This window comes from Sceloporus occidentalis, unplaced genomic scaffold (genome assembly GCF_023333645.1).
Source record: "Sceloporus occidentalis isolate IW3139 unplaced genomic scaffold, rSceOcc1.0.p SCAF_10, whole genome shotgun sequence".
Taxonomy (NCBI): domain Eukaryota; kingdom Metazoa; phylum Chordata; class Lepidosauria; order Squamata; family Phrynosomatidae; genus Sceloporus; species Sceloporus occidentalis.
In genome coordinates this window covers 23,642,688-23,660,318 of record NW_028316990.1, presented here as the reverse complement: position 1 = coordinate 23,660,318, position 17,631 = coordinate 23,642,688, and the positions used below count along the sequence as shown (strand labels likewise).

The window sequence follows — 17,631 nt, the reverse complement described above, 5'->3', positions numbered from 1 at the left end:
CAGAATTTAGCATTTGGGGAAAGGCCAACTGAGTCACAACGCAAGAACTATCTGATGGGATGGAGATGGATATATTAATGCAGGTGCTAAGAGGCAGAACTAAGGAACAATTTGCTCAAAGAGAGGGGGAAAGTACCATATATACTCAACTGTAAGTCGAGAAATTTATGCCCAAAAGTTCAATCGAGAATGGATCCACAGATTAAACATCCGAATAAGAAAGTCAAACTGAACATTGATTAGACAAATGTTGGTGGGAAGGAAATTAGTATGAAAGAGTTAGCGTGAATGGGATTTGAAGGAAGATAAATAGGTAAAGAAAATGGAATGGGAAAGAAGAATAGTTGAAGAAGAAGATATAGTAAGTGTGAGATGGAAAGGTTTCAATAGTCAATGTCTAGTTCCCCTGAATACACTCATCCCTCCATATCTGCGGATTTGATTATTCACAGATTTGATTAATGTGTTCTCTCTAGGAATATCTAGGTCCTCCAGTGCAACTCTATGGCCAACTTTAACTAAAAGTTGCACTGAAAGACCTAGAGATTCCTAGAGAGAATACTCTACTAGGCCTTTGTACCTCCTCCGGTGCAACTCTACGGTCAGTGTCGGTCGGATGTTGACCACAGAGTTGCCCTGGAGGACCTAGAGATTCCTAGAGAGTTGTCCTCTCTGGTAGAAACCTGGTGTTTTTGTTATTTGCGGTTTTTCCATATTCACGGGGGTCTTGAGCCCCTAACCCTAGTGAATGTGGAGGGACAAGTGTATAATGAGAAAAAGACCCAAAAGGTGAACTTAGCTTTAGCGAGAGAAAATGCTGAAGAACTGTTTTCCACGATGGGGTAAAAAGGGCAGAGCGACCTCTTTGACTTCTGGCAGTTAGACTTCTAGAATCAGTATTTAGTTCATATACATGAAATAAATGTAGTAAAATATAGTGAACCAAAGTGGGCACATAGAAAGAAAGCTGGAACTGAGAGAGGAGGGCTAGAATGCAGGTTGATACTTGGGAGGACATCTGTTCATCAAGGCGCCTGCAGCTGGCTCTGAAACCATAATAGCTTAAAGATAAGAGATGTAGCTTTTCGGGTAACATCAGAACTGATAAGGGAAGAAAGAACATGTCCACGAGGGTCTCCAATGGATCATTTGATGTATGCTTGTATCTGTTTTCTGATTGTAGGAAATCCTATATGTGTCAATTTTACTATAGCCAATGAAATGTACTAAAAATATTTCTTTGTTTAAACACCTATAAAAAGCAATGAACTTGGTTTGTTCGAGGCCTCGGCGTTTTTGTTGGAATAGCAAATCCCAAGCTGAGGACCCTTGGCTAGCAATAGAACTGCTTCTCTTCATCAAACTGGGCCTTCTCCTCTGGGTTTGTTTGTTTGTGTTCTGTTTAAGAACCCAATATCAGATCAGAATTAGTTTGACTGGTATCTGCTGCAGACTAGTGCCTGGTGCTTCGCTTTGAGTCAAAATGATGGATGCTGGTTTAAAAAGCGGTGTAAACTAAGTACAAGGTTGTGAGAGATAAATGGAGCCCTTTAGTAATAACAAGATTGATAAGAGACAAGACAGAATGTGACACAGGGGCTCTAATGCACAAATACTCTTTACTATGATTGAAGGATTTTCTATATGTTTAAGCTGTTTGTATCCATTAGAATCTGCCACAGAGCTGCCTTTATTTGCTGCCTATAAACAGGAGGGCTTTACTTGGATTCCGGATCTCAGATATTGATTGGGATGGCAACCCTCAACCGAGATTTGATTTGGGATCTCAGATATTGATTGGGATGGCAACCCTCAACCGAGATCTGATTCGGGATCCCAGATATTGATTGGGATGGCAACCCTCAACCGAGATCTGATTTGAGATCTCAGATATTGATTGGGATGGCAACCCTCAACCGAGATCTGATTTGGGATTTCAGATATTGATTGGGATGGCAACCCTCAACCGAGATCTGATTTGGGATTTCAGATATTGATTGGGATGGCAACCCTCAACCGAGATCTGATTTGGGATCTCAGATATTGATTGGGATGGCAACCCTCAACCGAGATCTGATTCGGGATCCCAGATATTGATTGGGATGGCAACCCTCAACCGAGATCTGATTCGGGATCTCAGATATTGATTGGGATGGCAACCCTCAACCGAGATCTGATTCGGGATCTCAGATATTGATTGGGATGGCAACCCTCAACCGAGATCTGATTCGGGATCCCAGATATTGATTGGGATGGCAACCCTCAACCGAGATCTGATTTGGGATCTCAGATATTGATTGGGATGGCAACCCTCAACCGAGATCTGATTTGGGATCTCAGATATTGATTGGGATGGCAACCCTCAACCGAGATCTGATTTGGGATCTCAGATATTGATTGGGATGGCAACCCTCAACCGAGATCTGATTTGGGATCTCAGATATTGATTGGGATGGCAACCCTCAACCGAGATCTGATTTGGGATCTCAGATATTGATTGGGATGGCAACCCTCAACCGAGATCTGATTTGGGATCTCAGATATTGATTGGGATGGCAACCCTCAACCGAGATCTGATTTGGGATCTCAGATATTGATTGGGATGGCAACCCTCAACCGAGATCTGATTCGGGATCTCAGATATTGATTGGGATGGCAACCCTCAACCGAGATCTGATTCGGGATCTCAGATATTGATTGGGATGGCAACCCTCAACCGAGATCTGATTCGAGATCTCAGATATTGATTGGGATGGCAACCCTCAACCGAGATCTGATTCGAGATCTCAGATATTGATTGGGATGGCAACCCTCAACCGAGATCTGATTCGAGATCTCAGATATTGATTGGGATGGCAACCCTCAACCGAGATCTGATTCGGGATCTCAGATATTGATTGGGATGGCAACCCTCAACCGAGATCTGATTCGGGATCTCAGATATTGATTGGGATGGCAACCCTCAACCGAGATCTGATTTGGGATCTCAGATATTGATTGGGATGGCAACCCTCAACCGAGATCTGATTCGGGATCTCAGATATTGATTGGGATGGCAACCCTCAACCGAGATCTGATTCGGGATCTCAGATATTGATTGGGATGGCAACCCTCAACCGAGATCTGATTCGGGATCTCAGATATTGATTGGGATGGCAACCCTCAACCGAGATCTGATTCGGGATCTCAGATATTGATTGGGATGGCAACCCTCAACCGAGATCTGATTTGGGATCTCAGATATTGATTGGGATGGCAACCCTCAACCGAGATCTGATTTGGGATCTCAGATATTGATTGGGATGGCAACCCTCAACCGAGATCTGATTTGGGATCTCAGATATTGATTGGGATGGCAACCCTCAACCGAGATCTGATTTGAGATCTCAGATATTGATTGGGATGGCAACCCTAAACTGAGATCTGATTTGGGATCTCAGATATTGATTGGGATGGCAACCCTAAACTGAGATCTGATTTGAGATCTCAGATATTGATTGGGATGGCAACCCTAAACTGAGATCTGATTTGGGATCTCAGATATTGATTGGGATGGCAACCCTAAACTGAGATCTGATTCGGGATCTCAGATATTGATTGGGATGGCAACCCTCAACCGAGATCTGATTCGGGATCTCAGATACTGATTGAGATGGCAACCCTCAACCGAGATCTTGCCAGCAATAAACCGATTCTTTATCAAACTGGGTCTTCTTTTGCTTGTTTTTCTGTTCTGTTCGAGGTCCCATCCCTTGAATTGGATTATTAATATTGAAATCTATTAGAAGCGTAGAGGGTTAGAGTAGGTAGAAGACGGTTCCAGCAGGGATGCATTGGATAGAATTAAGGCTAGATTACCGTATCTACTCGACTATAAATCAACCTCATGTATAAGTTGAGGGCAAGTTTTAAGGGCTAAATTATGGATTTTGATATGACCCTTGGATAAGTTGAGGGTAAAACTTAGGTTCATGCAACAAAGGACCCAAATGATGAAGCAAAGGAAAACAATGCCAAAGAACCTACAAAATTATGGCAGGCATAATGATTTTGTCTCACACTAAAGGCTGGATGGAAGAGAGAATAGAGGGAGGTCAGTGCTTCCAAAGCAGATTGCACTCTTGCCTTTCGCCAGGGGATGCTTCCCTTTTTATAAGGGTTAAAGGATAGTATTAGTTGACCTAGATTTTGGGGGTCAATTTTTGACCAAAATTTCTAGACTTATACATGAGTATATACAGTAAATAAGAGCAGATTAAATATGGACTCAGAGGTTAGAAAGACAGAAGGAAGGGAATAAGATGCAGGTAAACAGAGGAAGAGATGAAGGGATATTCAGGGAAGCGTTCCCAGGCATTGAAGGACTGTGATCTGACTGTTACTGGATATGTTTATTGATTAGTCAACTGAGCGTTTCAATATGTGATTTGATCATTTGATATGTGATATTCAATCATTTGATATATAATATTCAATGTTTTTAATTAACCTTTATTAGGCATAGAAGAACAACATGCATTTACAATAAAACTTCAGGACCGTTATTAAAATTTAACCAGTGGTTCCCAACCTTTGGTCCTCCAGATATTTTGGACTTCAGCTCCCAGAATTCCATGCTGTTGGTCAAGCTAGCTGGGGCTTCTGGGAGTTGAAGTCCAAAACACTTGGAGGACCAAAGGTTGGGAATCACGGATTTCAGCCATGATCTTGTTGCCTCCACCAGATAAATGTTTTGTTGCTTGCGTATTTTATCTAACGCTATCTTCTATGAAATTTGCAGATGACACCAAATTAGGAGGAATAGCTAATACCCCAGAGGACAGGATCAAGATTCAAAGTGATCTGAATAGACTAGAAAGCTGGGCCAAAGCTAACAAAATGAATTTCAACACGGAGAAATGGAAGGTACTGCACTTAGGGAGGAAAAATGAAAAGCACAGATATAGGATTATGGGGGACACCTGGTTGAATGAAACTACGTGTGAAAGGGATCTGGGAGTCCAAGTAGACCACAAGTTGAACATGAGTCAACAGTGTGATGTGGCAGCTAACAAGGCCAATGTGATTTTAGGCTGCATCAATAGAAGTATAGTGTCTAGATCCAGGGAAGTAATAGTGCCACTCTATTCTGCTTTGGTCAGGCCCCACCTTGAATACTGTGTCCAGTTCTGGGCACCACAATTCAAAAAGGACATTGAGAAACTGGAGCCATGTGTCCAAAGGAGGGCAACTGAAATGGTGAAAGGTCTGGAAACCATGCCCTATGAGGAACGACTTAAGGAGCTGGGGATGTTTAGCCTGGAGAAGAGAAGGTTAAGAGGTGATATGATAGCCCTGTTTAAGTATTTGAATGGATGTCATGTTGAGGAGGGAGAAAGCTTGTTTTCTGCTGCTCCAGAGACTAGGACCCCATGGAGCAATGGATGCAAGCTACAGGAAAAGAGATTCCAGATCAACATTAGGAGCTTCCTGAGAGTAAGGGCTGTTCAACAGTGGAGCACACTCCTTCCTCAGAGATTGTAGTGGAGTCTCCTTCCTTGGAGGTCTTTAAACAGAGGCTGGATGGCCATCTGTCAATGGGGATGCTTTGATTGTGATTTCCTGCATGGCAGAATGGGGTTGGACTGGATCAGGGCCCTTCTTGGGGTCTCTTCCAACTCTACGACTCTATGATTATTATTATCTATTGTTTTCTATGTATTTGTTCCTCTGCTGTTGGCAGGTTTCATCTTGATCCATTTTGTAAACTGTATGTAGAGCGCAGTGTAAATAAAGCTTAATAGTACCGATAACAATAAAGGCCAAATGGAGGACAGAGCGATGCTTCCGATGGGTCTTTTGGGGGGTGAAAAACAAGAAGGCCAGGCTGTCCTTTGATATGATCTGGATCACATTGCTTTGCTCTTTATGGATAAAGGAAGGAGGGGCGAGTGTCAGTGTGTGTGCCTTTGTGTGTCTGTAAGGATTGCGACTGAATGGAGTTCTGGTTTTTTAAACAACAAAACAGAACAACACACAAACAGCCATTCTCCACAATTCACTCGCTTTCTGCCCAATAACAGTCAGGGTTTTGTCCTCAACACAAACACAACACACGCAACAAACACTCACACTGAAAACCCATGCAGACACAACACACACAAACACACAACAAACACTCACACTGAAAACCCATGCAGACACAACACACACAAACACACAACAAACACTCACTGAAAACCCATGCAGACACAACACACACAAACACACAACAAACACTCACACTGAAAACCCATGCAGACACAACACACACAAACACACAACAAACACTCACTGAAAACCCATGCAGACACAACACACACAAATACACAACAAACACACTGAAAACCCATGCAGACACAACACACACAAATACACAACAAACACACTGAAAACCCATGCAGACACAACACACACAAATACACAACAAACACACTGAAAACCCATGCAGACACAACACACACAAATACACAACAAACACACTGAAAACCCATGCAGACACAACACACACAAATACACAACAAACACACTGAAAACCCATGCAGACACAACACACACAAATACACAACAAACACACTGAAAACCCATGCAGACACAACACACACAAATACACAACAAACACACTGAAAACCCATGCAGACACAACACATGGCAAACACAACACACACAAACACACAACAAACACTCACACTGAAAACCCATGCAGACACAACACACACACTCACAACGCATACAAACGCACCGCACACAAACACTCCCCACGCACCACAAAGACACTAGCAACCACCACAAACCTCTTCCGACCTCCGCCTGACCCGCCCCTCCAAGAACCTTCTTCCGTTCCTTCAATTTCCGCGCCAATCGCTCCGGACCACGTCACTTCCGGTCGTCCGCGAACCGCCTCCTCCCGGAAAAGAGCGAGAGAGAGAAAGACAGAGATAAGAAAGTTAGAGCGACGCGCCTCTGCCTTGGAGAGGGAGCTTCCGGGTTTCCATCCAGGAGGCTTCTTCCCAAGAGAAAGGCAGCTGTCAATCACAAGAGCTGACTCTCTCCCATCAAAACTGCTGTGCAGCCCTTGAGGGCCTCTAATGTAATACAATATCATACGATGTAATATCATATATTATATAAGACACTAATATAATACCATATCATATGATATGATGTAGTATAATATTCTGGAGGCTGCTTAGGGCAGGATGGAGAGGAATATAAATGAAGCTACTCTTGCTCTTGCTATTATTATCCTATGTGCTCATACATTACATTATATTATATTGATATATGATATGATATTATAGAGACTGCTTAGTGCAGTATGAAGCGGTGTATAAATGAAGCTGCTATTGCTATTGCTAACATTGTAATATTATATTATATTATATTAATACTGGATATGATATGATAATATTAGTATTAATAATAAGAGTACCCAGTTTAGTGCAGTATGAAGCCATATATAAATGAAGCTGCTATTGCTATTGCTAATATTATAATATATACTCATATATTGTATTATACCATCTTATATTCATATATGATATGATATGATAATATTAGTATTAATAAGAGTTCCCAGCTTAGTGTAATATGAAGTGATATATAAACGAAGCTGCTATTGCTATTGCTAATAATATAATATATACCTATATATTATAATATAATATAATAACATTATTATTAATAATGAATGCACCCAGCTGGGGGCAATTAGCTTACATGGTATGAAGCAGTATATAAATGAAGCTGCTATTGCTAATATTATAATATATGCTTACATATTATATTATACTAATATTAAAATATTATATTCTATTATCAATAATAATCAGCAATAATAAGCAATCAGCATTCTGTGTCTTAAATGTTTATTTCCCACAGTATAGCTTGAAAGTAACAATAGAGCTGGGCAGAAGTTGATTTTCTTTTGTTTGTTTAGTAATTAAAGCAATCTGATCGAGAACTTCATGCCAAAAACGAATTAATTTGGGGGCAGTCGATCCACATATGGTTCTTCCTCTCCTTTTATGAATTAAAACACTGGACTAGCAAGGCCTTGCCTAATTCAATGGAGAATGCAATGGAAGATGGAGGAAACTCTCCTGAGAGAAGACCTTGAGTCACAGAAAGGTTAAAGTGGAATTGAGTTTAAGAGCAAAATCCAATTAGAGCCAAAGCCCAAGTCACTTCTTAATTGCAAAGAAGGAGTCGGACTTGGGGACAAGTCAGGGTCAGGAGTAGCCATGTCTTATACTAATAGCCTACACATTATATACTAGTAGCCTACATTGGTAGCCCATCGACAGGGCAATGCGTGCTCCAGAGAAGGGAATGTGGGCCAATATTGCCCCCCAACTCTTGCCAAGGACTTCAACCCATAGGATTTCTCTCCATTGCCTTCCTTTGTACATCAGGGATTGCACCTTCAGCCGATCCACTTTGGGGAGGCCCTGGGCACCAACAGAAAGCCTGAGGGCAGGGAACCGTCTAATTAAAAAGATTATATGTACAGCGCTGTGTAAATTTGCAGCGCTTTATAAATAAAAGATAATAATAATAATAATAATAATAATAATAATAATACCATCAGCAAGTGGCCAGACGTCCACTTCCGGGATGTTTTTAACATTAAATTGCAAAAGAAAAAAAGAGGGGGCAGCGTGACCTTTTAAGAGTTGAACGGCTTCTCTTAGAAATTTCTGCAAGGATGAATGTAGTTAAAAACAGCCTAAGGACCACACTCTCCCCATCCCTGCTGTGAAAGCCCAAGGCTGCATCTGCACTGCAGAATTAATGCAGTTTGACACCGCTTTAACTGCCATGGCTCCATGCTGGGGAGATATTTAGCCTTCCCTGCCAGAGAGCTCTGGGGCAAACTACAAATCCCAAGGTTTTTCCATCGCATGGAGTCACGAAAGTTAAAAGTGACGTCAAATTGCTTTGTTTCAGCAGCCTTGAACACGACCCAGTGGATTCAATTGGCAAGAAAAGAGATTCCCCTTAAATGTCAGGATGAACTGTAAGAGTTGTTTGACGTCGGAATAAATTGCCTGAAAGGGGGGAAGATTGTCCGTCTTCGGAAGTTTTTAAACAGAGGTTGGAAGGACATCTTCCAAGTGTTTTAGTTGTGTATCCCTGCATGGCAGGGGTTTGGAGAAGATGACCCTTCCAGCGCTAACATTTTATGATTCCCTTGTTCTTGTTGTTGTTGTTATTATTACTATTAAGCTTTATTTATATAGCACTATAAATTTACACAGCACTGTACATACAATCCATTAAAATAGCTAAACCTGCTTATGGCATACATTCTACAAAAATAATTAGATGTAATACATATTAGTACATGTTAACATTCAATAACATTCAATAAAAGACAACAAATTAGAATAATATCAAGTAACAGTGATCACAGATGGCACAAAACACACACCGTTTGCAAGGAAATGATTTATTATTGTGATCCGTATGTACACACAGGCGTAGTACAAGCAGCCAAGCCCAAATGTTGAGCTGGAACATTGACATTCAGAGTTGAGTACTTCTTTATAACATCACAAATATACCCTACAAGGGAGAGATGTTCACCAAATGTTCCCTGAGAGCAGATCAACCAAAAAGTATATGGCTGCTTATGAGTCTCAGCACACAAAAAGGAGAAAAGAATTCAGAGTTAAAAAGGGATATTCCTTGGAAAACATTCACAGAAACCGTAGACAAAATGCCTTCCTGGACTTTGACCTTTTTTGCAACTGGAACAAAATGCTTTTCTTCTTTTAGTGCAAATCCAAAAATTCTCTTAAAAGCTATTAAAGTGTGAATCTGGACTAGAGGCGAAGAGGGCCAGAAATCCTTCCATGCTGCAGAATTATAGCACTTTGATTCCACTTTAACTCCCATAGCTGCATCCTGAATCCTGGGGTTTGTAATATTGGGAGGAAACAGAACTTTCCAGTTTTGAATTCTAAATATTACGCACACAAATACTACATATTCCAAGATATCCTAGACTGGAACCATAGCAATTGAAGCAGAATCATAGTGGTATAATTCTGTATTGTGAAAAGGCCCCAGGTCATTCTTTTCTGAGAGACGAAGCTTGAAACAGGGATGTCAAGGTGTGTGCCTTCATCCAAAGCTCAGAGGTGCCTTTTTGGGACTACAGTGGACCCTTGTTATACGCTGGGGTTTGGTTCCAAGATCCCCCGTGTATAACAAAATCCGTGTATGCTCAAGTCCCATTAAATATAATGACATGGCGAAATGGTGTCCCTTATAAAAAATGGAAAATCAAGGTAAATTTATACTTTTTTGGAACATTTTCAAACCGTGTATGCTTGAATCCGTGTATAAAAAATCTGTGTATAAGAAGGGCCGACTGTACAACTCCCCAATAAAACAGCGCAAGCCAGAAAGAAGGATTCTGGGAGGTGTAAAAGAAATAAATAAAAGTGTTCCTAACTCTGGGTTCATCCCATTATTGCTTCTGCCGAAACAGGTTTTGCAGAATTTCATTCACCAACCTGCCTCATAGACAATCTGCACAATCTGCCTGGCCGAGGCAATGAAAGGACAAAAAAAGTCTTAAAACAATTTTAATTTTCTTCAAAACAATTAACAGCCTCCTCTGTCTCTCCTTAACCAGGCAGACAACACCTTCTTGGCTGCAGAACTGAAAGTCACAAGCCAGGATGCTTTCTTGCCCAAACTGCAGAAATCTAGAGCATCAGGCAGAAGGAGATACTGCTTCTTTGAAGTCGAAAACATCTGGAGGACCAAAGGTTAGTGAACATTATTAGAACAGGTACCACACCAGATGTGTGTGAACATCACCCTCTTGTCCAGCAGCTTTCAGCTCTCAAGAAATACCTTCTTCTTCACCCCCAATCCAAAGATGGTCCAAACCTTGGTCAATAGTTCTCAGTCTTTGGTCTCCCAGATGTTTTGGACATTACCTTCCAGAAGGTCTAGCCAGTGGGAAGGCATCATGGGAGTTAAAGTCCCAAACAAGTGGAAGACCAAAAGTGGAGGACTATTGACCTAGGTAGATGTTTAATGGCCAATGACACCATTCAGTAAACAGCTGAAAAGCCAAGTGGAAGACCAAAAGTGGAGGACCATTAACCTACATAAAAGTTTAATGACCAATAAAACCATTCAGTTAACAGCTGAAAGGCCAAGTGGAAGACCAAAAATGAAGGACGATTGGCCTAGCCCTAGGTAGACATCTAATGGCCAACAAAAGCATTCAGTCAACAGCTGCAAGGCCAATGAAAGAGGCCCTAGATTTTGTAAGAAGTCTTTCTACCAGGTCCAGGAAAGAAGGATTATTGTAACGCAAAGCAAAGGAGCAGGTTCAAGTAGCTCCGATGCATCAGCCCTTAGAGCATGGAGAGGTTATGTTGTTTTCTTGTTATTATTTTGTTCATAAAGCCTGTGCAATATGCGATGTGCTGCAATAGACTACAACCTGACCTCCTGAGTAGCTAGAGGACTTTGCTACCCATTTGCATGTTTCGTAACACACTGAGCCTTTAAAAGAGCAAGTCAGAACATATGCATTTGATTCAGCATTTTCTTGGTGCTTAAAGTGAGGACTTTTGGGTCTCATCCAAAATGCAGACAGCTGTGAGATCTACACAAGTCCGCCCTTCAGCACATCACAACTTGAAAACCAGCTAAGCAGAAGCATGATTTGTTGGTCCATCGTTACCTCCGCTTGTAACTAACATGCAGATGGGATCTGAACGGTGACCCAAATGGTAGAGGCTGACATCAGGATGATGCCTAATTCATTTGTTTCTCAACCGAAAGGCGAAATAGAAATCATTTCTAGTTTATGTAAAATCAAAGGACAACTTGGGCTGCATCTGCAAAGTAGAAATAATCCAGGCTGACATCCCTTTAACTGCCAAGGCTCAATGCAATGGAAGTATGGGAATTATAATCCAAACTGGATTATTTCGGCAGTGCAGATGCAGTTTAGGTTGCCAGCTGTTGATTACCTGAGAGAGTTCATGTGCCTTCAAGAGCTTCCCGGCAGAAACAAAGCGGGAAAAGGATTGTGGCAGCAATAAAGGCACAAGAGTTTTGCCGGAACAAGAGAGTGGCAATCCCCATATTAATTACATCAGAGTATTTTCTGCGTAGCTCACATCAACTTTCCTCACCTCTGCTCTCCAAGAAGGGTTTATGCAGGGGCAATTCATCCAGTGATGCTACACCAAAAACGCCCCACAGCAATGGGATGGATAGGGGAAAGAGGGCCCAACCGTAATCACTGAGGTCCAAATAATGGCTTCAGATGCCACAAGAGCTGCTCCTGAATAAGCCAGAGGTTAACACTAGCGTTGGTCAGTAGCAAGCCATTGGTGGACAAGAGCTTCTTGCGGCATAAGAGGGGAATTTCTGAGGAATGCAGATCAAGCAACACGAGAGCATTTTGGGAGCATCCTAGGACCAGATCCTGGAAATGACAATCTAGACATCAGGTGCATATACATTGCAGAAATAATGCAGTTTAACAACACCTTAAGCACTGTAGCTCCATCCTATAGAATTGTTACCTCCGGGATGTTTAGTTTTTTACAAGGTCTTTGGCCTTCTCTGCCCAAGAGGGCTGGTGCCTCACAAAATGACAAATCCCAGGATTCAGTAGGATGGAGCCATGGTAGTTAAAGTGATGTGAAACAGCATTATTTCTCCAGTGTAGATTGCACCCAGCGTCAGGGAGGATCCTGGGACACAACCACTGGACTGTGGTTGTCTGTAACACTGCAAACAATGCTAGAGAGCACCTTTTGGATAACCGTTTTGCCCTTGCGATAACCGTCGAAAATGGGTCAACAACCTAAGCTTGCAGAGATAGAAAAAAACTGAGCTTCCATGTTGGCAGAATTGCAAGCTGGGCATCCAGGAGGGTTGGACTCTGCGGTGCTGGCTCACATTGGCCTGTTACAGACTGCCAAAATAAAGCTGCTTCGGGTCTCTTTGGAGGTATGCTGTTTAAATGATGCATGCATCCTAAGAATCCGGAAGCTGCACCAAAGCTGCACTCCAGTGCTTAGGAATGGAGTATGGCTTTGGCGCAACTCTTAGGACCCATGCATCATTTAAATAGCATACCTCCAAAGAGACCCGAAGCAGCTTTATTTTGGCAGTCTGTAACAGGCCATTATCTCTTGCTTCTGCCTTGAAATCATCCTCCAGTAAAGTTGCTAAACTGGGGTTGATGGTACAGTACAGTATATCTCTCTGGGGTCACAACTAGAGATGTTTATGGATTCTGCAATATACCTTGGATCCACCTTGGTCTCAGCAAAGAGACTCTGGGTCATGCCCTGCTTGGAGCCAAGCCTTCTAGGATTTTGCATTGGACTCTTGTTTTAAAAGCAAAGTAAATATCCAGACCTCAGTAAGCTGCGGGAATAAGAAGAGTTCAGCTGGTAGAAAGAAGACCCAGAGCTCAGAACCGTTGCAAGATAAATGTCAAAATGGAAGGCACGCAAGGAGGAGACTGACAAGGTTTCTGCAGCGCAAATGACATTTCCCATCTGTTGGGAACTGAAACATGTGAGAAAGTGGATTCATTTCATATCCAGCCTGGTTTTTTTAAAAGTAGAGGAGACGGGAAGAAAAAGATTTCCACCCAGTGAAGATAGACCATGTCAAAGTGTCTCCATGGGTTGGTTGGTTGGTTGTTGGATGGGTCCCTAGAAGCCACATGGGGAAAATAGGAGTCACACCAGTTTATTTCCTCAAGTTCTTCTCAACTTTGTCTGGAAAAGAGAAAGAGAGGAGAGTCAAATCCTACAGTGGCCAATTTGAAATGATATCTAGGAATAACTTATCTAGGAAACTCTGCCAAGAAAACCCCATGATAGGTTTGCCTAAGGGTTGCCATAAGTCAGAAACAACTTGAGGACACACAACAACAATAAACAGAAAGTCAGGCTGGTGTCCAGTTTCCTCATAAAAGGATTTTATTCTGTATGAGACACCTTTTATAGTAGCTCATGCAAAGAAACTTGCCGAACGTGAAATTACATCCCATCTTCCACTCAAGTGCCAACTTGGGCTTGCAGAATTGCCTAGAATTGCCATGTCTCAAAATCATCTGCTCTGTTTCAAAACATGATGGCATCTAACCAGAAGAGAATTTTTGCAAGTCAGAGAAAAAGAAAGCCTGATTTCGACTCACCTTTTGGGACAAATTTGAGAGAGCTGCTGAATATTCAGAAGCGAGACTGACCCTTTTGGGGGCCATCGTTGATGAATTCGTGGCCCAAACCGTTGCCACATTTGCCGCACAAGACCTAGAAGGAAAGCGCACAACGGTGAGAGAGCATCTTCTGAAATCTCTTGCACAATTGTTGCTTCTGCGCTAGGACCTTTTAGCAATGCTGATCTATAACACATACACACACACATATATTCAGAAGTAAATTCCATTCTCCCAAGAGCTTTTGCATCTTTAATTAGAAGCTTCCCATTTGCAGCTTCTGTATCTAATTCCAGAGAGGGGAGTCTTTCACCCTCCAGATGTTTTAGACTACATCTCCCATTTATCCTACCTAATGTAGTCAATGTCAAGTGATTGTGGAAGTTGCAACCCAAAATATCCGGCAGCCCAAAAGTTCTGCATCCTGGGTCCAATTGCTTCCTATTTAATGTGCCACAGTTTTTCCAATGAATGCCCTTTTAAACTGGTTGTCTCCTTTCCCCTTCAATTATGCCATGACTTCAGTTATGGTTTTCTTCTCATTCTCTGAATTTTGATGCAAAGGTGGAAGCTTCTAATTAAAAGCACAGTTGCTCCAGATAAGTCTATTCCAGACAAACCTATAAGAGAGGCTAAAACAAATGAAGTCTTTAAAAGGGGAAAAGGAAAATATTAGAATGCAAAAGGATGGTGTCAAGATTGATTTTGAATCCCCTGCAAAAAGTGTGTGAAATAAGAATGGCGGTTCTAGATTAAACTGTTGTTTGAGAAAGAATTCTGAACAGAGAAGTGCTTGGCCTCAAACTAGCTGGAAATTAAATCCTGGAAGCCTTTCAGCACCAAATATTGAGGTTTAGTGGTTCACTTGTCTCCTCCGCAGCAGAAACGGACTTTTAAAAAATAAAACATTAGATCCAATTCATTCCAAAGAGGCCCCCTCTGCACTTACTTTGAAAGCATTTGGGCGCTCTAAGTACTTGGAGATGCTGTCTTCATGGATGGTTTCGGTAAAAGCTGGCCAGGGAGAGGAGTGAGCATATTTGGATTTGCTGGAGAACAGCTCAAAGCCGCATTTGGAGCAAACGTATATTCCTGCAAGGAAAATGTAAGGGGAAGGAGAACAGTGTAAGATCATGGGCAGCTTCAATATACTATATGCAGTTCAACTGGCCATTCATGACTCTGGACATTTACAGACTGACCACAGATGGACAGCAAGCATGCCACTGCTGCTGCTGTTGCTGATAATATCTCTTTCTCTCCCATCTTTTTCCTAGTGTTGAGACCCAAGGCAGCTCACAAATTATTCAAACAAGAAGAGATTAAAAAACATCCCCCAAACATGGGTTCGTTGTTGTTGCTGTGTGTCTCCAAGTCGCCTCCGGCTTATGGCAACCCTAAGGCTTGGGGTTTTCTGGGCAAGATTTGTTCTCAGAATCCCCCAAAGAGTTACTTTTCAAAACTGGGCTGCCACCTTTCTCCAAAGCTGGAGACTTTGGGTGAATGAACCACTACAGTTCCCTTGCGGATGTAGAGAAAAAACAGAATAAAAGAGAAAGTAAAAGAGAACAGCCTAGGTTGCAAAATCCGTCTTTCCTTCCTTTGCAGGTTTTGGACTCTGCTTTCCTGTTAGAGGAAGGTGCATGTTATTTCTAAATCATGAGGGTTCCAGGAAGATTCGCACACAGCCCCACTCATAAAGGGAGTGGATGGACCTTCCCTGGAAATCTCCTCTCAGTACAGATATTAATCCTACATAGGCTCTTCTATCCCATCTGAAAGTGTCTAAACACCTTCAAGGCACCAGATCCCCTATGATAATAGGGGCTAAGTAGAGTCAGCGCTAGATGGTCCTTGGATGGGAGACCACCAACAAAGACCACACAATATTTCAGAGGAAGGAACTGGCAAAACCACCCCTGAGGATTCCTGGCCTAAGAAGACCCTGTGAAAATCAATGGGTTGACATAAGCTGACAGGCCTCTTGAAGGCACATACGCATATCCCATAGGATAGCCTACAGCTCCTATCCATCCAGATATTGATCCTCTATAGGCTCCTGTATCTCATCTGAGGCTTCCTTGCCTAAGGAAATCCTAGGAAATTCATGGGGTTGCCATAAAACAACAGGCGACTTGAAGGCACAGCTACATAAAATAGGATACCCTACAGTTCCTATCAATCCAGATATTAATCCTATATATCTTACAAGTGCAGATAGCCTAGGAAATTAATGGGGTTGCCATAAATTGCTACAGGACTTGAAGACACATCCCCTTAGGATAGCCTACAGATCCTACCAATCCAGATACTGATCATTTATTCCCCACCAATCCAGCTTTTGATCCTCTATATCCCACCCATCCAGATATTGATTCCATTTAGGCTCCTCTATCCCATCTGCGTATTCCTTGCCTAACAAAACTCTAGGAAATTAATGGGGTCTCCATATATCCACAGGCGTCAGTTAATTGGTTTTAGATTGTGAATGATTGTATGGAATGTTTTTAGATTATTCTGTATTGTTTTTAATTGCTATGGGTGGGTTTTTGTATTGTTGGGATACGGGTTGTTATATTGTCTTTGATGGAGATGTCGTAAACTGCTGTGATCTGCAAGGAATAGCGGTATAGAAATAACATTTCATTCATTCATTCATCATTCATCATAGCCTACAGATCCTGCCAATCCAGATATTGATCCTCTATATTCTACCAGTTCAGATACTGGTTCTGTATAGGCTATACAGGCACAGATACACCCCTCCCATAGGACTGCTTACAGATCTTACCAATACAGATATTGATCCTATATAGGATCCTTGTCTATACGGGGAGGGGGGGGGAAGCAGGCACCCAGCAGCTGCCTCCCCCAACATCCTAAGCAAGTGGATCTCCTGCAAAGAGATATACTAGATCCCTTGCTCCCCCCTCCCCATGCACAGCAGCTCTGGGCTGGGCTCCATCTCCTCTTACCGGGCTCGAAGTGGCTCTGGAAAGCCTCTCCTCCGGAGAAGAGGCAGAAGGCCATGGCGGGGGCTGGAGCCGGACTAGTCAGTGGCGCAACTCCGGCCGCTCCTTCTGCTGCTCTTGCCCTTATACAACCGACCCACCGCTGGTCTCCGCCTCCGTCGCCTCCGCGTTGCAGTTCCAGCGAGGACGCCGCCAGGAGGCGCTGCCGGACAACCTGGGCCCGCCGCCTGGGAAGCCCAGCGCAGCGCCAAAAGGAACAGTCTAGGACCCGCTTTGGGTTTCAGTCCAAACTCCAGGAGCTGTCCAGCATTGGCTCAGGGTGACCAGGCGTCCTCCTTTTCCAGGACACGCCCTACATCTCAACCTTCCCTCCAGGAGGAAATCCAAACTGTCCTCCATTTTGAGCATGCCTAAGAAACC

The 17,631-nt window shown here is 42.6% G+C and overlaps 1 protein-coding gene across 1 annotated transcript; it reads right to left on the bottom strand.

The window, feature by feature from the left end:
- Positions 1 to 9,453: 9,453 nt before the first annotated feature.
- On the bottom strand, positions 9,454 to 17,338 carry LOC149306208 (methionine-R-sulfoxide reductase B1-like). The gene is made up of 4 exons (XM_089540369.1): positions 17,215 to 17,338; positions 15,189 to 15,331; positions 14,219 to 14,333; positions 9,454 to 13,796 (listed from the first exon to the last, which is right to left on the bottom strand). Exons 1-4 carry the CDS (start codon positions 17,267 to 17,269, stop codon positions 13,768 to 13,770), a joined length of 342 nt encoding a protein of 113 aa, XP_089396495.1. The 5' UTR covers positions 17,270 to 17,338; the 3' UTR covers positions 9,454 to 13,767.
- Between the last annotated feature and the right edge of the window lie 293 nt (positions 17,339 to 17,631).